The 22,946-nt window shown below is 38.8% G+C and overlaps 1 protein-coding gene across 2 annotated transcripts; it reads left to right on the top strand.

The window, feature by feature from the left end:
• The first annotated feature begins 824 nt into the window (after positions 1–824).
• On the top strand, positions 825–22,811 carry LOC107039100 (zinc finger protein chinmo). Of its 2 annotated transcripts, none has more exons than XM_029126178.1 (7): positions 825–970; positions 9,357–9,575; positions 15,489–15,709; positions 15,809–16,050; positions 16,336–16,577; positions 16,647–16,907; positions 20,357–22,811. In XM_029126178.1, the coding sequence occupies exons 2-7, from the start codon at positions 9,455–9,457 to the stop codon at positions 20,587–20,589; spliced, it is 1,320 nt and encodes a 439-aa protein (XP_028982011.1). In that variant the 5' UTR covers positions 825–970; positions 9,357–9,454; the 3' UTR covers positions 20,590–22,811. The 2 variants fall into 2 exon arrangements, with proteins under 2 accessions (XP_028982011.1, XP_015114047.1); XM_015258561.1 differs by lacking the exon at positions 825–970 and adding an exon at positions 4,844–4,919.
• The last annotated feature ends 135 nt before the right edge of the window (positions 22,812–22,946 follow it).

Below are 22,946 nucleotides of genomic sequence, written 5' to 3'. Positions count from 1 at the left end.
ATCAACATTTCAACCCATCATTAACATTTAAAAAAAAGTTAAAAGTGTCCCTTTTACCCCAACCTCCCCTACTCATTTTATCAACGAAATATGACTTCTACTAATTATTATTCAATAATCAAAGTTGTTCGGGCGACGTAAATCAGAAGAGCTATTTTCAATCATTTATTTTTATTTTTTCTCCTCTCAAATGATATTTTATTATTATTCGTTAAATAACAGATAACGAATACTAACAGAGCATGTCATCATAAAAAATAATATGCAACAATGACCGAACAGCGTAAATAATTACTCGCATGGCTCAAGAGAAAAAGAGTAAGAATGCTTTCGGCATGAATCAATGGTGCGTGCAGTCAAAATCTACTTCACCCTCTCGCCACCACGCGACGCCACTGCAGTCCACATAAAGTGGCCAAAAATTTTCAGTTTTGCGCGGTGACAGGGTGCTCCGGTTTTTTTCTACCCAACTCTCAATAACTTCGACTTCATTATTGCTGCTGGTGGCGTATAACTGTGACAAAGTGACTTTGAAAGTGTTGTGAAGCGATCGGGGATCATTCTCACGAGTTTGTTTGATGTAGTCGTCGAGTGGTATTAAACAATCCACGTGTGTCTCGTGGCGTTCATCCCCTCAAAAAAGCCGGCTCGAACTGTCTCCGATCTGTGATTGAAGCAGTGAGGCCGATTCATTGCAATTCCGGGGAATCATGACGTGAAGGACGAATGGTTCATCGAAAAATTGTTGATCATGATGGGGACTTGTGTTGAGGGGCATTTCCGATGACTGGCGAGTGATATTTGACATTCGTCACTCAATATTTTTTTAATGAACAATATTCTTGGAAGGGGGATCATCGAGGTACTCAGCTAAATTGTGGAGATGAGAATCCCTTAAGGACAACGCCAGGACTCGAGATTTCGGCGAAGGGTACACAAGGACAGGCTGGCCTGTACTATGTAATTTCACGTGAGTTTTTACCTCCAATTTATTTCCAATTTATCGGTGTAAACCTATCAGCGATGTATTAGTCGATGGAAAATGTAATTTAAGGGGTTTTTGGGGGTTCAAGGATGAAACAATCCCAAAAATTGTTTTCTTCATGAATTAAAAATGTTTGAATATCCCTCGATCCTTTATTTCATCGAGAGAATTTCGCGACGTTTTTAGGTGAATTTATTCGTATCAGAATGATGTTATTGTATTGGATTTACAGACGAGTTGCATTTTATTTTGAAAACCGTCATCCGAGGGACTGGATAACGAGGGATTATTTTTGTTGGGTATCAGTAGAGCTATTCATCCGTGTTTATTATGGTTTGACAGTCGCATCATTTCTCTCATTGTGTTCAGTCATTAGTCGTTTGAATGCGTTGAATGAGAAAAACCAGAAGAGTACGAGAAAAACGAGGCTTTCAATACTGTAAACCGACTCGGGAGATAATTTATGGGTCTCGTGGGAATTTTTCTTGTCATTTTGAAAATTACCCCTGAATTTTCTCGGGAAAACTCGAATATTTCATGTGAGTTACTGCATTTTGTACTAGAGTTTTATTAACGTTCAGGGAATTTTTTGCAAATTTTTATCGCCACGTGATTGTAATTTAAAACGCCTCTTTAATCCTTCGCTCTTCCTCTGGGTTTTGAAGAATTGTACAGCTGAAGATTTGAAGAATAATATACATCGAACAATTTTCGTTTTTATGAAGGCTAGAGTACTCAAACAATTATTGAAAGACCGTCTGTCTGGGGTGTTTACATCCCTCGTGTGGATCGAAGGGTTATACAAGAAGAATTGGCGACAAATATCGTTACAATGCTAATGTTCACAATATTCTGTCAAAATACAAGCCCTTGAATTCGCCTCACCACATCTATTTACGTTTTGCGAATCCTGAAATAGAAAGATGAATAGAATTACACTTCCCAAGCGGTCACATAATTCCGCATTGAATTCGGCAAATTGAATCCACAGAGGGATTCTCCAGTAATTATTGCGATAATATATAGAAAAAAAAACATTCAAAACAATATTCAATGCAGTTGATAACATTTAGATTCAACAACATGCCACATTGGACTCCAAAAAAACATAAATTTGCGGATGACTTAAAATCATCTGGACACCCCTAGATTCGCCTCACTACATCAATTCATGGTTTGTTAATCATGAACTATAATGGTGAATAGAATTATATTTCCCAAGCGATCATATAATTCCGCATTGAATTCGGCAAATTGAATCCACTGAAGGATTCTCCAGTAATTATTTCGATAATATCCTATCCTATTTATTTATTCTAAAAAAAACATACGCTTAAAGTCGATAAGATATCGATATATCTCGCAAGTCTGTCACGCTTATTCCTCATTGGCTCTAGTCGTCTGAGGCGGTAAATTTAATTCATGATTAATTTAATTTTGAGATTTTCAATTCATATTTTCTTGTTAATTCATATTGAGAATAATCCCGGATCCCCTCCTACCTCATCCAAATCCTATCCAACTAATTTCCTATGACGTCTCAAAGATGTGGAACGCTATATAAATTCCCTTCTTTAATGAAAGAAGGGAATTTATTCGAAGGGAACGCGCGTTCGGTCTCGTATAGGAAAAAGTAGACATTCAAAACAATATTCAATGCAATTGATGACATCTACATTCCATCCCTCCATCAACCCCACAAAATCATAAATTTGCATAAGTTGAAATTATCTGGACACCCTTAGATTCGCCTCACTACGTCGATTCATGCTTTGTTAATCCTGAAATAGAAATGCGAATAGAATTATATTTCCCAAGCAGTCACATAATTCCTCATTTAATTCGGCAAATTCAAGCCACAGACGAATTCTCCAGTAATCATTCCACCGATATATAGAAAAACTAGGTATTCATGATAATATTCAATGCAATTGATAACATTCACATTCAATTCCCTCCATCAACCCCAAAAAATCAAATTCGCTCATGACTGGTAATTATTTGGACAGCCCTGGATTCGCTGGAATTGAATCTTTCTCCAGTTTCAGTTTCACAGCGCCAGCTACTCCTGAAATCCCGGCCCATCCTTTTTCCCGTCACTCGTTATTTCGCGAAATTCCCGAAACTCCGCAACAGTCAGATGAATACGTGGACAGAGCGCAACGGATCGAAGTATAAAATGCATGCGCGCGCGCACGCACTAACACACAGTGCACACAAAGTGCGTAAATTCAAGACAGTGTACTATTGTGGTACGTATAAAAGGCCCCTCTCGACTACCGGTGAATCAATAGATGCGCCTTGCATCTTCACCACCCCCTGCCCCCCTGTTCTGTTCTGTTCTGTTCTGTCTGTTCTCTCCCTCTTCGGGGTTTTTGCATTGTTTAAGTCTAGGGTAGAAATTATGAATCTCCACTGTCTGGGGGGATAATGAATTGCACTCGCGGCATATTTTTGTCATTGTCCCTCATCATTAGAGAATTATTAGACATTTGGTGCTCATGTCGAGTCATCGGGGGAAATATAGTCACGATTCATGAATTTTTCTTCATAATTCAAGGTCGAAAGGTCGCACAAAGTGACTGGAGTCGAATATATTTCATGGAAAATATTGGTAGACAGGTGAAAGTGAGTTGATTGTGTAGGAGAACGTTAATGATTAGTTCTTCCGAGGTCGGGGGCTGTTGCCGGGTGCACGTTCTTCCAAGTTCCATCTACCATCTCCCTTACGTACGCTTTCCCTTTCCCTCTTTTTTTTTCGCTATGTGTGCCGGATCATCGGGATTTTTTGTCTCACTTTAACGTTAACGTTTGCCAGCAGTTGCCAAAATAACTCACCTTCTCTCCTTGTCACTCGCGTATCTTCGTGAACCTATGAAATTTCGGAAACCCTTACCCACGGAGAAGTGCCTCTGGCGTACGGTATATGCGCAAAGGGGCACCAGGGGTTGTAAGGTTGTTTTCTCTTTCTACGCCTGTTTGACGATCAGGGCCGTATCAAAGCTCCTCACAGCTGATAGCAAATATCCAAATTTCATTTTTTCGAGGTACATAATTGAACGAGCGATTTTTACGCCAATTTTTCAGCTGTCGAGAGAGCTTTTCATGGGGTGAAAAGAATTTTTTCCGATTTTATGAGACTACATGAACGTCTGATCAATAAGTGAAGGTGAAGTTGAGGCGTGAACTTCAAACTTCATGAGGAAAGGGAGATATCTCGGTTTTAGATCGGACAGAAATGTCTCAGTTAATATTTTTTCGATGCAAATCAGTAGTCGAGTGATTTTTACTTGAATTTATTAGCTAAATAGGGCAGCTTTTTATGCAAAAGGAATAATTTTTTTTTTCCATTTTATGGAATTCCTGAAATTGAAACCATAAACCCCAAACTTGACGAGAAAATGGGCGAATGAAGTTTTTATTTAGAAATGAAGATGAAAATGTCTGAATGAAGTAGTACAGCCTGCAACGGGATAATCGGTGAAAGTCAACTCATATACATATAGGTTGGAGAGAAAGTAATGGCCGTGACTCGGTGTGTATAGGAAAGTTGCTAGGGGTTGCGTTGGTGAAGGCCGATTGTGATGATGGCGCGGTCGCGGTAGCTGGGTGGATGGCGACCGGCGACAGAACGACGGGCCCTCTGGTTGTGTGGCTCAGTGGTAGAGTGGTTAAACCCCGGGGGCGATGGGGTGGCAGCAGTAACCTTGCAACCCTCTTCGTGTGCGAATGAAGGAAGGGGAAACGCCAGGAATCCCGGGAAGAGGGGAAAAAGAGAAGTTTAAGGCAGGGGTAATAAGCGCGGGCGGGGGTGCAAGCACGACATATCAGTAACGGGCGTGACGTAGGCTGAGGAGGATGTACGCTCATGTCAGTGAAAGCTCCAGAAACCAACAGTCAAATCTGGGGAATCCATGGTGGTTTCATTCGTCAGGTATTTTTACTTTCGTTATCTCTTCATGTCGGGGGGCATGGCCTCATTAATCGGTGGTAATTTGACAAATTATTGAATAGGAATGTTGAATGCGATATGAACACTCCGACAATTATCGGAGTAAATTGGGTTCCAGGGAAAACATGTAGAGTGAAGGATAATAACTCTGGGGAGAGTGACATTGAATTCAATTTATATTTTTGATTTTCAATAATTTTCAAGGAATAGGTGAACTGAAATTTACAGCTTTCATTGAGTTCTCCAGAAAATTTTACATTTTCAATGACGAAATTCCTAGAAATTTCTGTGGAACTGTAATGCGAAGAATGATTTAGAGAAATTCACTCTTAATTCTCGTGCATTAACCTAACTGTCAATAATATAATCTGCTTAATACATTTGTTAATTAAAGCAATCAACATTTTGTTGGTGACATACTTCCCAATATAGAAGTAATATAATAAACTCTAATGACAAAATAATGAAACTGAAAATTGAAATAGTGGAGTGAGCAAGAATTCGTTCGAATGGAAGATTGTCATTCAGTAAAAACGGAATTCCATGCAGCGTTGGCGGAATATTTATGTGATTAGTCATCCTTGCAATTCACTTTTTGCACGCATGACCGTAATATTCAGTTGCCGAGGGAATAAATAATTATTATCAATCATATTTTTAAATTAGAACAACTAAATTTCGAATGCGCAAGACACTAATTCAATCTCACGTGCATTTGTTAACGCTTTAGAAACGAAAATTATAAAAATATTCATCGAAGAACTATTGCTTCATCAACATGAAGCTGAAACTGGCGGAATATTCGCCAGTGGAAAATTCGCTAATGCCTTAAAAATATTTCAACACCTTTCGATTCCCCTGAATCGGCTCTTCCGCTGGCGAATCTTTCGCCAGTTCCATCTTCATTTAATCAACTGCAAGATAAAAATGCAAAAATATTCTCCGAACCCCCGCGATATTAATCGCGGGTGGGGAAACCCTCAACTGCTTCAGTCCCACCACTAGCGATTCCAAATTCATTTTTGGGGACCAATAGTGTCCCCTTTCACGCTGTACTACACCTCCTCGTTACGTCTGTTCAGCGATGACGTGCATTAGGTTTGATTCTCCTTTTGGCGCCACATACTTTGTCCGTGTCCACGTGCTTTCTATCTAGTATTAAACTCTCACTCGCTGGCGGAGGGCCCCGCGGTTCGCTTGAAGCGCGTCAGTCCTCTTCGAGTTTTATTTTCAAAAAGAAATACCATTCGCGGTGAATATTTCCTCCCATCGAGGTGGAGAATCCAGTGTTGTGGGAAAGTGAGCTCAATGCAGGAATTGAAATCTCCAGACTGACATGCAAGTGCTCTCGACAGTTACTCATATTATTTTTACATCGACGAATTGTTAAGAGCTGTTGGAAAATTGTTGGGAATTATTTGACGTGAGTTGCATTTTTTTTACTAATGAAAAATCGGGGGATTCAATCGGTCGACACGAATAGTCTTTGAAACAACGTGAAATTGTACAAGAGGGCGTTCCTGAGGGTCATATCGTCATTTTCACGTATCACGTGTCTCCGGATAGACACGTGTGATCGACAAACTCACGTATCGATACGAAAACACCTGTCGAGAAGCATGGTTTGTCCCCCGGCTCCCATTCTTCCCTCCGCTATTGATGATTTTTGGTTTTCTTCCAGTGCATGGTTCCATTAGCGATGCCCAAACCCTTTGTATCAGCGCTTCCCCGCGATCTGTTAATTCATTGGCAATGTACATTCGTTAACGTCTCAATTATTCGGGAAAACTTTGGAATTCAGGGGAAAGGAGCATTTATACCGTCTTGCTCTTGACGCGGGGTCAATCAATAGGAGTCGACGGTGTGCGTTAATTCGGACAGTCATTGATTTCACGAGTCTATTTTATGTGAATTTGTTCTCAACGGAGATGTCAGTTTAGTTCCACTGAAGTTTCAAGGAATTTTGACATTAGAAATTCAATATTTTATTGCAAAGTCAATGAAAAGTCAATTTTAATTGAATTATTCCATGAAAATTAAGAGAGGTCGGGAAAATTCAGCATAATTTGTTACGAAATACTCATGTTTTGAGTGGAATTTCATTTGAAATCGAAAATTTTGTGATTCTTTCTTCCTAAATTGACTTCAACGTTACTAAGAATTACGAGTAAGCTGTCCCTGAAATTTTCATTTTTTTTCTGACCGTGGATACCATTTTCGGACAGCCTCCGCTGTGAATATACCCATCATCGTTGAATTCATTACGTTTATTTAAAAAATCTCAGAGAAGTTTTTTGTGTGCATTCACTGAAAGGGATTCAAAGGCTTGGCCATGAGAAAAATTTGGGATATTGTTCGCTTCTGAATGGAAAATGTACTACCAGAGCGTAGAATTATTTCCGCACAACAATGGAGATTAATCAACTCGCCCTGCAATTCAAGATTATAAGAATCTTCGTAAATAAATTGAACTTGAAATTTTTGTGATGAACGAGAGCTATACAATTTCGGAATCTTCACAAAGCCGTCAGATTGTCTTCCCTCGTGTTAATGTGTATAAAAGTATTACAGAGCTTTCAGAATAACAAGAATATATTTAAATACGTGATTTTTAGATGGCCCCAATTTTGAAGATGTACATTACTCCCGACTTTACTACGTTTATTTAGAAAATCTCAATTCTTCGTGTGCATTCATTGAAAGGGACTCAAAGGCTTGGCCATGAGAAAAATTTGAGATATTGTTCGCTTCTGAATGGAAATCTACTGCCGGTGAATTATTCACGTGCAAAAATCGAAACTAATCAACTCGTTCTGCACTTCGAGATCATGATAATATTTGTTTCTCCGGTTTCCCAGAATTATAAAAATCGTTGCAAATAACCTGAAGTTGAATTATTCTTCATGAAGAAGATTTACGAAAGTATTACAGAGCTTTGAAAATGAAAAAAACACATATTCAAGTATATGGATCTGTGCGGATAGAAACTGAAAAAAAAACGCGCGTGCGTGCAAGAGCGTGTGTGATGCAGTCACATTGAACGCAAGTGCGTGGTTGTAGCCGGTGCTCTCTGTGTGCGTAAATTGAAGCCGCGCGTGCGGCCCCGCAGTGACCTTGAATCCTCCTACCATCAAAAATCCCCAACTCCCACCTTAATTCCCCCTCTAATACTGCTTCACTCTCCCACTACTACGGTATAACCACTAGATATATTTATTTCGCAACATTATTTTGAATGAAGAAGAAAATATTAAATATATTCGCTATTGGAGGATTCGTGCCTCCAGTTTGTTTCAATTTACTTTGTATTATCGGCCGAAGTGGATTATATAATCCATATGTTTTTTGTTTTCCTTTCGAACTATAGATAAGTCGCGAAATGTGAGACTTTTTCTACCTTCGAGTAGTTTCTCAGAAACATTTACCGCTAACGTTTCACAGATGATTGACCTCTTCATGGTGACTTTTCATGTATTTCAATTATTCAAAGATTTGCTGAAGCTTTTTCCTAATTTAGTTTTCCATTTTATTTTCCGCGCAGATGAATTTTCATTAAATTCCACTTGAAATTGTTTTCATTTCTTTCTTTTATCCAAAAATGTATTATCAGTGTGAGTGCGATAATAACATTGCCTCACAGTGACATCGTGATCTGAATTCCCACCGAAAGAAAACCTTTTGTCACCAGAATGAAGATTCAAATCGATGGGAATATTTTCTAAGCGAGTTTGTAGTGACTTCCGGGTACCACCTGCACGGTTTGTCCCACTTTTTCCCCCATCCTAACACTCCGAATGAGTGATTGCACAGAAAATATTTGAATTGTGCGCATTTGACGCTCCGCGATTGATGAAATGCGTTGGAGAAACTAAAATTCAGCCCAATTTAATTAATTTCACGCGTAATGAGAGCGCAGTTATTTCGTCCGTAGAAAATATTATCTACCTATCTCCATCCTCAAACTCTAGCCATGTTTATTTCGCCACTTGTCGGTGACTCTATCGAATGCGTCGCTGCTTGCGCTAGCCCAATACATCCGCAGTTTTGCGCTCATCTACCTAAATATACACGTATATTACGACATATTCGGGAGAGTAGTAGTGGGATAGGCGCGTGGGGCTCTTACTCATTCGTGTATGAGAGCGCAGTGCTTAGACAAACTGCGTGTGTGCTAGAACCGTCCGCTGTGGTACAAATTGTTCGCATTTTGAGGAATTTAATGCCCCATTCAGCAAGAAAAAGGGAAAAATTTCAATGTAAATACTGTTATTTCAGTGATTAATTTCATAAAGTGACGTTATCCTGATGTTTGAAAAATAATTAAACATGAAAACAGCCCCTGGAATGCCGTCTAGATGATTTTTTGAGAGTAAGAATTGTTGGAATCTTCATTAGAAAAACCATAATATTATTTTCTAGCTGGAGTAGTTGGGCACACGTGCGATCATCAAGGAAAGCCACCGGTGGAAGGTGACAGTGAGAGGGGTGGAGAGGGGGCAATCACCAAAGGCAGCATCATGGACTCTCACCAACAACAGTTTTGCCTCAAGTGGAACAGTTTTGGTAGTAATTTGGCAACAGCATTCTCGAATCTTTTTAAAAGTGAAAGTCTCACTGATGTCACACTCTTCTGCGAAGGTAAGTTTATTCATTGATTATTCATTCTCTACGATAGTTTCATCTCTTAAATCGTCCACTGTTAGAAAAAAAAAATGGAAGTGTCGGGGACGTGATGAAAATTTTAGACGAAAAAGTTCGTCGTCAATTTTTTACTTTTTCGAATGGATAATTTTGCAACAGTCCGTTCGCCATTATTCCGCAGTACTTGGGTGATGTATATACAACTTGCGAAGTAGGTGTGTCGCGAAAATGCATCAGACCGGTTGGTTGTTCTCTCCACCGACACAACCAATGGCATCAAGTGCGGTTTGTGGCGGGCGCAGGCACTCTGCACACGAGCTGACACTGCATCGTGTGCAGTGGGAGCACTAACTCCTCGCGAATACCACGATATTGCACAGATATATCGTGCGATGGAGGAAACGCCTCCTCTCCGCTGCATCACGAAGGCTTCAGTCGCCTCCGAGTTCCCACGCGAACAGGACATTCTGTGGTTTTGGAATATTTGAAATATTCTTCGGTGTCATGTATTTGATTCTTGATTAGATAAAAAAAAGGATGTGAATTTCTCAAGACAACTCATCAAGACAGGAGTGCATAATTATGAAAAGAATAATCAGAGTGAATAAATGAATTCACGGGTTGAAATATTTATAGAAAGCGTGAGTGCGTTTTTAGGAATCTAGCGCTGAGCGGACGTGTCACGGTCCGTATGGCACAAAATCAGGGAGACCTCTCACCAATGTCTTGAAAGTAGGTCTAGGGTACAGTTAGTTCTAACAGTCCATCGCACACGGATACCGGGGGATACATAAAACTCTTTTCAAAGTCAAATGTTAATGGTTGTCGGCATGTGATGCACATTCAACTTTGAAGATATTGGGATGGGAAGAACGGTACCATCCAAGCGCGATTCTACGGATGTATTTTGTCGGGATATTTAGAGGTCTTGGAATGGGGTACGACTGTAATTACAGAACAAAACGGTACGTGAACGGATTAGAACACCCGGAAGACATTATAATGTGCACCTCTGAAGCACGGAAAAACGCAGTTTTCATTGTTTTTTTTAACGACTCACTCGTCAATTTTCAGGAGAGCGACACCGGAATTCAATGAATTTCCAAATTTTCTAGCCGCGGAAAAACGGAAATTCCTCAACTTATGTGGATTCTCAGTCGAAATATAAATTCAGTACTAAATTACCCAGAATTTTCAATGAATTGAAAATTCAAGAATATGTTCACAGTAATTACGGAACAAAATGTGAATGTACTAGAACACCCGGAAGGCATTATAATGTGCATCGCTGAAACACTGAAGAACGCATTTTTCTTTATGTTTTTTTAACGAGTCACTCGTCACGCTCACAGCTCCTCTCTATTTACACTGTCAGAAAAAATTGAATTCTCATCGAAAGTTGACTCGTAATTTTCAGGGGAATGACATTAAATTCGATTTAAGGAGAAAAAAATGACGAAATTTCAAGCAAATTGAATATTCAGTATTAAAGTACGCTGAACTTGCAATAATTGAGCCGGAATTTACAATTCCTATTGATTTTTTCATGAAATTTCAATTTTCAATGCACGGAGATGAAATTTTACGGAACTGTCACAGAATCTCCTGTGAAAAATTACGATACCGTCACTTTAATTTTCTGAGTCGACTCCGTAATCGGTGAATATCTCGAAATCTAAGGGAGATAGCAAAATTTTTCTCATAACCTTTTTAGTAGCACTCTATTCGCTCTACAAAAAAGGTTATTATGAAAATTTCGCTATCTCCCTTAAATTCAGAAATATTTCTGAAAAACTCAACTTGAGACTAAAGTGACTTGAACCGTTTGAACACTTCGCTACCGATTTCTCTCCGTGCGATGAAATTCCAGTGGAACAGTAATTTGACAAAAGCTTGCAATATATTTAATGTATTTTCCACCTGAAACCCTCGGAATTCAGCTGCACAATTGCCTTTTTCCATTGTTAAACGATTGTTTTATCAACAGATTAATGAATTCTGAGGAAAATGTTTCGGGGACTAATGTATGTGTACGATGACTCCGTTTATCTCTTTTGTGGGTCATGTGGGTCGATTGTACGCGCTAAATTGGGTCATCCCCGCGTCACTGATGGGGACATTAGTGGTGAATACTGTACTTTGTGCGTGGCAATGAAATTTCCAAGGACAGAATAAGACTGAAGCCCCTTCTGTTCTGTCATGCCTTCTTCTGCATGATTCGCAGACGATGGATCCGCATTTCCAGTAGTATCTATCGTTTCGTGGCTGTCCTTGCTGTGGGCCTTGACTACTGAATGCTCAAGATAGAATCGTAGTGCGTCAATATTTTGAATGTCAGGTTTCCTAGGGCTTTTATCATCATGCGATAACTTAATTACTCGAAATTTGTGTTGTGACCTGAATTTTCTATCTTTCCATGAATTCATAGGTCTCAGGTTTGAAAAAACGCATGCGATTGACGGAGATAAGAGCTGTGATCTACTATTGCTTAATGATCATTTATCAAAATCGATGACATGTCATTCCTCACAGATATCCATCTACAATTTTTCCATTGAAATTTCAAATAGTTGAACTCATTTGTTGAATTGGAAAAAAATGTTTGTCACTGGCATTTTGAATTGATTAGTCCCATTCATGCATTTCCTCACTGTTTTTAATCTACACATTTTTATATTCGCATTTAAAATAGTTGAGCTAATTTGTTAACTCGAAAGAAAAATGATTTCTCCCTCACAGTTTGAATTGATTAATTCAACACAGCCAACTCATCGTGCAGTCTTAGTATTAGAGTTCATACCTATTCGGCGCAGGTTTATTCCGTCTAAAAAATACAAACGACACAGGTCGTTCTATTGGCTTCAGCTCTCCGTCTTATTCTCTCCCCCTCTCTGTCTCAATCCATCTGTTTCTCTCTATTTTTCTCTACGTTAATGTACGACATGTGCAAGCCGTGGCCTTGGTCCCACGCGGCCATTGGCCGAGCACGCGGTGATGTTGATTGTCGATTGGTTCGCCTATAGCGAAGAGGAAAAAAAATACCTCGTGAGCGGGTGCCTTTGTACTCTTTGCAGCGACCTTGCCAGTCCGTTGACCCCATCCCCGCGCTCACAAATCTCTTCCTTCCGACTCATGGAGGAGGACCTCCTTCAGTTGCCACTTCATTTCGCTCATTTTCCTCTGTAAACTACTATTTTTGTGTTTCCGCATTTCGGATATCGGCGGAATTTCATTTCCTCGGGCGATAAATGCTCACCATTTTCCGGGGGTTGTCGACGACTCATGAAAATTATTTCATCTGTATTTTCTTCCTTATTATGCCCCTACATGCGATGGCTAGCCGTTTCTCACTCTATTTGTGATCTGGATCTATTCCTATTTCGTGACGCACATATTAACTCGAGGTTTTCCACATCGTGCAGTCTATTCGCATTAGTAAATTATTCGGCGGAGACCGAGTGAGTGGGAGGCATCGAGAAATTCGGGCTGCTTGACTAGAATAGGAGTGCTTAGGCCAATTCACCCGCTACACTGTTGGAAAAAATTAAATTTAGGGGACAATTGATCAGTAATTTTCGGGAGAGTGACACTGAATTATTTAGACGAAGAAAAGTCATGAATAGGGGAGTTTACAGGTGTTCAAATATTTTCAAGTCATGAAATAACATCGCAGGTAGGAATCATATAGGCTGACGATGGAAATAAGCCTGTGCCAGCCTATGTTTGGCGAGGGTCAGTGACTCAGGCCTGGGACGGGCTTGATTTCATCGTTCACTCGAGCCTGGAATGAGCTCGATTCAAGGGGCCATTGCCAAGGTTCAACTCAGGCCTAGTCCAGGCTTTCAGTATTGAGGCTCAGTATGTCAAGACTTATTCGAGCCCCTGCAAGGCCTCAAAAATGAAAGTTAGTTTCGATTACATTCCTTAATTTTTATATCGATTAACGTTTCTGATGCTAATGAAACAGTCGGAGGCTCTAGAAATGTCGAAATAAATTTTTTTTTTCACGTGGGGCCAAAGTGTAAACTTGGATTTTTCAGGGGAAAGTCGACTGTCGACAAAATCGAATTTTTCCGCCGAGTGAACGTTGACTCTGTATTTTCTGGCCCGCCTAATGCCACTGCACCCCTCACTTGCCCCAGAAATGCAGAAATGAAAAAATTTTTTTTTCACCCGGAGCCAAAGTGCCATATTTAGGCTTTTTTCGGGGGGAAAGTCGACTTTTGCCAAAATCGAATTTTTCCGCCGGGTGAACGCTGATTCTATATTCTTTGGCCCGTCTAATGCCACTGAGACCCTNCTAATGCCACTGAGACCCTCACTTGCCCCAAAAACGCAGAAATCAAAAAATTTTTTTACACGAGGAACTGTACATAGTCCCGTCAGTTTTTTTCATAAATTGCTCTGGATTCATAAAAGGGGTTATGAAGGAATAAGCAATTATTTGAACACATATCCGTAAACATTAATATAATTTATTTAAAAGAAGAGCCTTTAAAATTTTGTAATTCAAGCCTTCGACCAAGCCTTGGCGCCAAGCATTGTTCAAGCCTTATGGACTAAGTCTGAAACGAGGTTATCATTTTGGGGCTGAAGGAGGGCTGATCCAAGGCTGAGCTTCAGCCTTGTTGAGCATTTCCAAGCCTTGCTCCAAGGCTTGATGAGTCCTGTTTCTATCGTCAATTCCTACCTGGGATTCACTGCTTCCATTGATTTTTCCAACAAAATTTTGAATTTCGAATGACGAAATTCGTGGAAATTTCACGGGAACTATAATGACAAAATTTTTTAACAGTGAATGGTGTTTTTTTAATTTGAATTTGGTTGCGATAAGCTGCTATTATTCTATAGCAAACATAGGATAAATTTATGCGTGACATTCATTCGTATTTTCACGTTTCATTAGATTTGAATTTTTCGGTTCATTCCAGCAATTTATTTTGAGCGAATGGATGTCGTGGGTTCGCACTTCCTTCTGAAATTCGTGTCGGATCGATTGAATATCTAATCAATATTCCCTAGAATTCAATTTTAAACCCTAGACTCAACAATTACAACTAAAAACAGCAGTAGCTGACGATAATGGGGAGCAATCAGTGTACAGTGCAGATTTTCAGTCATGTTTAACCTTTCGGTTGAGCTCGTTTCTCGTAGAAAATCTATGTATTAAGTTTGATAGTGCTTCGCACGCTTATCTAGCCCACAATCACTGATAAATCATGTCAATCTTCGAGAATTATATTTGACAATGTGGAACAGGCGGAAATCTGCTGCATCCTCCGCGGATCTAGATAACTATATATATCTCGTGATAGTCGTGCTTCGATAATGGTTTCGGTGGAGAATAATATGTAAGTAACCTTGGGGATAAGGCAGAGCCCAAGAGCATCGTGCAGATAAACCGCCTACGGAGATCCACGCGCGCCACATCGTGTAACAACACGGTCATTGCCCTTTGCATGACGAGAATTCGCATTCATTCATCGCGGAGTGGGGCATGTGTGCACCGATGACGAAATTTATTGCGATTTAAATGGGAGTTATGACATCTTCAGGCAGTGAAAATGATATGGGGTGATTTGGTTGAAGATAATTTTTTGCGCTGAAGGCTGATGAGCAGAAAAGAGTGAACAATCTTGAAATGTTATACGATTAATTTACAGGAAATTTCTATGATTTTTTTTATTGACGAATCAGGCAAGTTCTGGTATTAAAATTCTGAACAACAACTAACTTTAATGGCTAAATTTCATTGACATTTCACATGCGAGTGACTCTCCAGAATAATGAGGAATTGTGAGAGAAAGAGGAAATGCACATTTTTGGCTGAAATCCGTTATAATTTGGCCTGTGGTCGTCCGTATCCGCCAAAATGAATGTTTAATCCTTAATTATGTTGCGCCATTACAGGAGTGACATTCAAAGCGCACAGACTCATTCTGGCAGCATGCAGCAAACATTTTCAAGAATTATTCGAGGGCATGCCACCCTCTCCTGCCGGGCTCATTGTCATATTAGACGGTACGAGCGCCCACAACATGGCATCACTATTGGAATTCATGTATCGTGGAGAGGTGCACGTATCCCAAGAGTCGCTGAGCTCCTTTTTGAAGGCTGCCGAATGTCTTCAAGTGCGTAATATTTCATGTCACTCGGGTGAAAAGCTCGCTCCCCTCACCTCCCCCACCCTGATAAGCCATTCATAATTATTTGTTCTGTCGAATGAATAGGTCAAAGGACTGTCAATCGAACACGAAAAATTGGCTGTGGCCCACAGACATGTGGCGGAAAATAATAATTCATCCACTGAGTCCGCAAGTGGTAATATCGAGGTTCTGGAATCCGATGCGGAACGAGTAATGAAGAGAGAGCCCACTCCTGCTCCAACCCTACCTCCTAATTATGTTTCACCGAACACATACCACTCGTCTCACTATTATGAAAATTCACAGAAGAGGACAAGGTTAATGAGGTGATTAATTACTTCTGTCAATAATTTTCACCAATTTCAAATTGTGTATGGAAAACTTCAGTCTTCAATTGTCAATATCTCCTGAACGAATGATGCGATTTAGTCGAGTCACGACTTATTTTAAAGGTCTAAAAAATACCTTTAAAGTGAAAGAAAAATGGAGGAGTTTCACCCGGCCGTTCTCGAGTTATTCACCATTAAAGACGGTTTATTTTTCCGTACTCTCCCCTGAGACATGAGGATTTTTTTTATTTAAAATGAGGGAATTGTTGCGAATTTGTGCAGATCACCAAGTGAAATTGACGCCCTCGGTCGAGTAAGCGTACTAAGAGATGGTGCTGCGTTCAGACCGGCCTCTGCGCCCCATCCGTTACTACTTGAGAATCACCTGTACCAACCGTTTACCCATTCCTCTGAAAATCAAACGCATCCACACACTGCGCCCCAAACCCCCACAGACATGGATCTAGAGCTCGAGCCTGAAAAATCGGAAGAACGTGGTGACAACAAGGAGAGTGTAGCTGAAGGTAATGAGAAAGCCCTCGTGTCATCTGCAACTGAGTATTTTTCTTCTTTTAAATATCAAATTTCTATAGATTTGCGAATAAAACAAGAGCCAATGATGTTCAGCGATCGAGAGAGAGCGGAAAAATTCGCCGAGAGATTGTCCGCTGAGGTCGGTCGTGGATTTGATGCCACTAATTACTCGTTGAGTGGGGATCATAAGGGAAATATGGGGTTTAATCAGGGAGCTTCGCTCGCGCATCCTCCCACGCCTGATCTGAGTCCAGCTCCACCGACTCCTGCGAGGTGGAATTCGAAAATTAATAAGGCTGGAACTGTCACCACACCGGACGGTAAGTCCATTAATTATCATGACTCAAGTATTCTTTAATTGAAGCGAATAATCATTATTATTACAATTTTTAATAATAATTTGAGGGCAATAAATTTTTTTTCATTCGTAAAAATCCTTTTGAAGGGGTTTTAGATGAGAATAAAATTAATTAGTAATGAATTCATTCATTAATTATTCTGTGAATTATTTCAAAAAAAAGTATTTTTTACTGCAAAAAAACTGGTGAAAAAATCGAAAAAAATTACGCGAATAAGGAAGAAAAAATCATATAAAAATGGCATGGGATTTCTTAAATTTCTCAAAATATACGCTGTGTTCATAAAAATAGTCTCCTGACCTCGTAAAACCAAAAGTGTCACTCATGAGATTTTAAAAACTCTCAACTTATCGTACAATGAAGCATCACTTGTTCAATACAGATCGAAAGATTAACGAATGCGTGCAAAAAGGTAGCGAGAAGTATCTCAGGGACACAACATTCACAGAATACGCTAAAAATATAATATATATTGTGTGTGAATGAGTAAAACAGTGACTCAGACGTTCGTTGAACTCTGCAAACGCACGCGTGTTCCATTTGTTTCGTTAACGTTGAGTGATGTGCAATGGCAGACGCCTTGCAAAATACAGATATGCGCTGATAAAAATTGATTTTTTTTTCGATTAAAAAATCTGATATCAGGGTAGAAATCAGGTTATCTCGACGATTATTTGGACTGCACCAGGTGAAGAAAAATATGACTTTGGAGATCAGAAATTAGTGAAGACTCTGAGAATATTCGAGGGCAATTCCCTAGTCTGCACATGTGCGGAAAAATGAATAGACAAAATCCAATAGATTTTCATTATTTGATTTTATTCTGTCGAGATTTTTCCGTATTTTTTGCTGAATTCCCGACGAAAAAAGGAAAGAAAATTAATTCTCAATATTTTTCATAGAAGAACATTCAATAATTTTTCCACAGAAATTGACAAAAAAAATCGAGTTCTTTTAGACTTTCGATAGAATTTTTTAGGGAATACTTTATTAATTTTATCCATAAATTTTTTGCTTGATCGATAAATTGATAGACTCTCACAAATCATTCATTTATCACTTGAGCATCGTCAAAAGTCGTGCATGAGAGCGCATGAATGTAAACTCACCACAGAAATAATGAACCCTTCATGCATAGAAAATTCATCACAAAATCGAAAAACCCGAAGCTCTGAAGGTTCTCACGAGGGCGAGCCACACAGAAGCATCCCTGTGTACGCATTAAATCGATAACAGTGAGACATGCGTGGGCGCGTGCGTTCCCTCTAGATATTCAATAAAAAAAAGCCCACCACAAATAGATTAAAAAAACGAGTAGATTCAGCCAATTTTTAAAGCCAGATTTGTCGACGGGTTAGACTGGCTTTAATGAATCTGGCATTAACCCCCAGGAAATACTTTATTTTCAGCATAAAAAAAAATTAGGGGAAGAAGGTAGGGGAGGGGTGATGTCCAGGAGTCGAATTTGGAAGTCACAAGTGTCATTCTGAAGGGAATTTGTTGCACTGAGTGATTCAGAAATAATACTGCGAGAACAAAACATCATTTAATGACTCCGGAAATGAAAATTGAATTTCTATGTCTAATTCACGTTTCATAATCCCTTACGAGGACAGCATTCGATGGGAAAATGAGTAAATGTCCCGGAAATGTCTCAGTTCAATGCACAGATATGTAAAAAACAAAGTTGATGCCAAGGAGAAGCATTAGAAGGTCAAACGAGCGCCTATTTTTCAACCGCTGACTCCATCAAATTGATTCGAGTGGCTCCTCTTCTGATGCTTCTCTGCACTCGTAGCCATTAGATTGTGCCATCTAATGCACGAGGCCTCGTCAGAGCGCACATCTCTCGTACAATATACATACAGTAGATTCAGTTGGGGCCATGTCATGGCCAGCCACACAGAGGGTTTCACAACTATGCGGTATACGAGGTACTGTTTGGAAAGGAAAAGGGTCGGTCAGGTTATTTTGGCCGTATTCAACGTATGGTGGGAGTAGACCTTGGCGTCCACTCGTTTAGTTTCGTAACATGCCATGACTTCACTTCTCCATACATTTTTCAAACTGCCATCTTCTAGTTATAAATCTATCCCGAATTTTTTGCCCCCTTCTAATTCTCAATGTCATTGCTATTTAAATAGGTGCATAAAAAGTCTCGATCTACTGCGACTTCATTTTTTTACGAGTCTCTCTAACGATTGCTTATTCAAATTGTTATTATGAAGTTTCATGACAAATGAGTATTGAAGTCATTAGCATCATCTCCAATAAAACAATTAATTTCTCAAACGATTCATCATAGAAAAAAAAGAAAGAAAACTTTTTTTTACGCACGATATGACCCATCGGAAGACATCGGGGCGTTCCATCCAATTTTAAAATTTCTTAAACCAAGAACAATGCACTTGATCAAGCATAACACTGCTTCTTCCAGTATATGCAAGTAAAATACCATGAGCATGTTTTTTTTATTCTCCATTTTCTCTTTTGCGATTCGCGTTGTCGTCGAACGAAGATACGGATCGCCTTTGTTCGTTACCCACTACCCGGTTGGTGTCGACCCTTTGTGAATTTCATAGTCAGCTGCACGAAATATTCGTCAGCTATCACATATGTCCCCAACGGAGTCTCTCTAGCATGCTGCAGAGGCTTCTATTTATAGGTGTGGGATGTTCACTCTGAAGCCGGTGTCCATAGAACGCAAGTAGATACGGATTTTGATGACTGACAATTCGATTGAAGTCTGAAAATTCATCTTTTGAGAGCTTGAATTCCCCGAAATATCATTGGGCATATGAAAATACGGCGAAATCATCGGCAAACTGTTGAGAATCGGTCTCGACGGTGCAGAAGATGAGAGGTATTATGAAGTGAAGGGAGCAGGGCAGTTAAGCGATTACTCAATCGCCTCCGGAAGGGAAGCATACGACCATTTGGCGTCATCGCTTGACCTTCCACGCGCCAGCGATGTTGGAAAGGCATTGGCCTGACTGCCAACATCCCGGCGAAGAACGTTTTTTACATGCGCTTTGTTCTTCTTCTTGGTTTTGTCTGTATTAGGGAAGTGAATGCGTCATTGGTGTGATTATTTGATGTTTTATTTGTTCAAGAGTCGACAGCCTAGAGTAATTATAGGGCCAAATGATTCCAGAATAATTACAGCCAAAACAATTCAATTGCGTGGATGATCCACAAGAAGTTGATTGAAACCACTCAATTTTTCGAGTCAATTAGTTAGAATGCAGTAGAAGAAAATTTAAGCCAAGGAATTTTTGTGGAAAAAAATCTCAACAGAACGAAATCTATGGAAAGATGAAAATCTGTGGAATTTTTCAATACCAATGAATAAATTAGTGTATTAATTAAGGAGAGGCATTTCATTGAAATGTGAAATATAATTTTTCTAGGCAAAAAGCTCAAGTGCCCATTCTGTGATCGTCTCTACGGTTACGAAACAAATCTCCGTGCTCACGTGAGACAACGCCATCAGGGCATTAGGGTCTCATGCCCATTTTGTTCACGTACATTTACAAGAAACAACACTGTACGTCGTCACATCGCGCGAGAGCACAAGAATGAAATGAGCATCAAAGCATTTCAAACATCAACTCATCAAGTTGCGGATACTGTACCGCAATAAAGAGTAGAGAGAGACAGTTGCGTTTTGATGAATTCGAGGAAATGGGACAGCTAGAACAACGGGAAGCAACTTTATACCTGTTTGCCATTTCTTCGGGGCATGGGTAGGTCATCTCTCTACACTTTTCTTGCGAGCAACTTTCTGCTGTTCTACCACATCCAGTTATTCTCATATTCTATCCTAAAATGTTTCCATGTTTCGAGGAATTTTTCTAAGCACTCGCGAGTAATTCAAGAATCACTGGTTGATTTCAATGTACAAATTATCTAAATGTAATCAGAGACAAGAATTGAAAATTCTTGGAGGAAAATGTTGATGATCAGGGGAAAATGACATTCGTCAATTCCATAATTTTCAATTTATACAGAATCAGGTTTTTTCCTCTTCTTAACTTCTCTTTCCAGTCTAGTGTTTTGTGAATTAGTACAAAATTTATCAATTCCATGATAGAGTGGCGTTGGTGAAAGTAGCATTAAATAGCAAAAGAAGAAAATTCAAGTGTGGAATGGAAGTTTTCAGGGGTAATTAATCGTTTTATTCCGACAATTTCGGAAGGGAAAAATGATTGAATTACCAATTGAGAGGAGGGGATTGAGCCTATGATGTATGAGAGGGAATCAATGCTTGGAAATTCGGACGAAAAATGTTTTCAAAACCTTACGATTGAAGGAAACCGTAACAAATCATAAAACTAGTCAATGAAAGTGCAACGTTCAAGTAAATATTACCATTTCAAATAATAATTACCGATAAATAATACATAAATGGGTAAACAACAGCGCAAAGTTATTAAATGAAAATGAAAAAAAATACTATATTATACTCGTGGAATTTGAATATGTGGTCGTGTGTTTGAAAATGTTGCTGAACGATTAAAAAAAAAGAAACAAAACAAATAGGAAATATTAAATAACCAAATAATGATACAAACAATCCAACTCAGGTAAATGATATACCGTAATCGATAAAAGGGTATGTTCAATATTTTTTTTTATTAATTATTTCTACAATGAAACAAACTCCAAGTGATAAACACAATTGTGAAATACAGTTACTTCTATTATACGTAAAGCAGAAAATGAAAAATATGATGGTGAATATTAATGATGAATTCATCATCTCAAACTACTGACTGGTACATAGAGGATAAATATATACAAATAGAATATATATTTACAAATTTAAAGGACAGACAGAATATATAATATATTGTATGATATACATTAATACTGCCATAATTGCAATAGTCCGTTGTTACTGGTTAATAGTCGCAATAATTATTCAGATTATATTGAAGTGATGAAAAAACACACGTCGAGCCTAGGATCAAATTCCAGTTTACCGTATTGAATGGGTTGATTAATATAAACAGTGCCAATTAACAGATTTAATCATGAAATAACGTTACCCACGTTGATGATATATTTTCACGCCTTTAATAATCTCGTTTTCTCATCTATTATTTTCAATAGATAATTCTCTTTATACAGATTTATATCAATAACTATAGCCTGTTAAATATCACGATTGAAATGTTTCTATTATGATTATTCATTGAGACAGATAATAGCAGTATTTATCTTTATTGATAAGAGTATTAAATATCTCGATTGAATAATTTCAACCGTGATATTGAACTTTAACTCGGATAACAGAAAACAATAGTGATGATAGTTTGTTACATACTTTACTGTGGGATTTTTTGTCCCACCTTATGATAGCCAGAGGATTTAAAATGCCAATGAGAAGTAATGAGAGATACCTGTTTTCTTTTTTATTGTATTGAAACATAACTGATGAATGTTCAATGGAGCCTCAGGTCAAATCGAGTCATATTAATCCTAGTCAGGATGGCATCACGATATTATTCGTTGCGGTATTTACATTTCATCACGATTCAGTTGTCTTCAGTAGTTATTTCTTTATTTTCAATGCAACAGAATGTTTTACTTGTTGGTTCACAACGATATGCCTATCATAAGTTATGAGAGACAATAGATATACAGATTTATTTAGTGTTGAGAAGCCAAGCCTGGTATACTTCAGAGTCAATGATTCATATGAATATCATATTTATGAAACGATATAGAAATATACATAATCCGTAACATGTACTGCCTTGGGAAAACCTGGAGCTTTTGCTGGCCATTTTCACGAAATTCTTTTCAAGGATTTAACATTGGAATTTTCCAACGAAAGCACTAGGATTTTCTTTTTTTTTTTTTTTTTTTTTTTTCATACAAAACATAAAAAGTTGATACAGAGTCCGAAACGACTACCTCAGAGCGTTTTCCAGAATAAAATACAGGGGTAACAGGTAGCCAGTTGATTTCAATTTTTTTATTATGAAATATTCA

The sequence above is a fragment of the Diachasma alloeum genome, unplaced genomic scaffold (genome assembly GCF_001412515.2).
Source record: "Diachasma alloeum isolate Michigan unplaced genomic scaffold, Dall2.0 Dall_scaffold_00291, whole genome shotgun sequence".
Lineage (NCBI taxonomy): Eukaryota > Metazoa > Arthropoda > Insecta > Hymenoptera > Braconidae > Diachasma > Diachasma alloeum.
This window is presented reverse-complemented; position numbering and strand designations above follow the sequence as displayed.

What these genes read in the sequence shown, in the direction of transcription:
- LOC107039100 (XM_015258561.1), top strand. Translation starts at nt 4,844, where the DNA reads ATGTACGCTCATGTCAGTGAAAGCTCCAGAAACCAACAGTCAAATCTG. An exon ending in ATGGTGGTTTCATTCGTCAG is followed by an intron (nt 4,920 to 9,356) that starts GTATTTTTACTT and finishes ATTATTTTCTAG; the next exon opens with CTGGAGTAGTTGGGCACACG. An exon ending in AACTGTCACCACACCGGACG is followed by an intron (nt 16,908 to 20,356) that starts GTAAGTCCATTA and finishes TAATTTTTCTAG; the next exon opens with GCAAAAAGCTCAAGTGCCCA.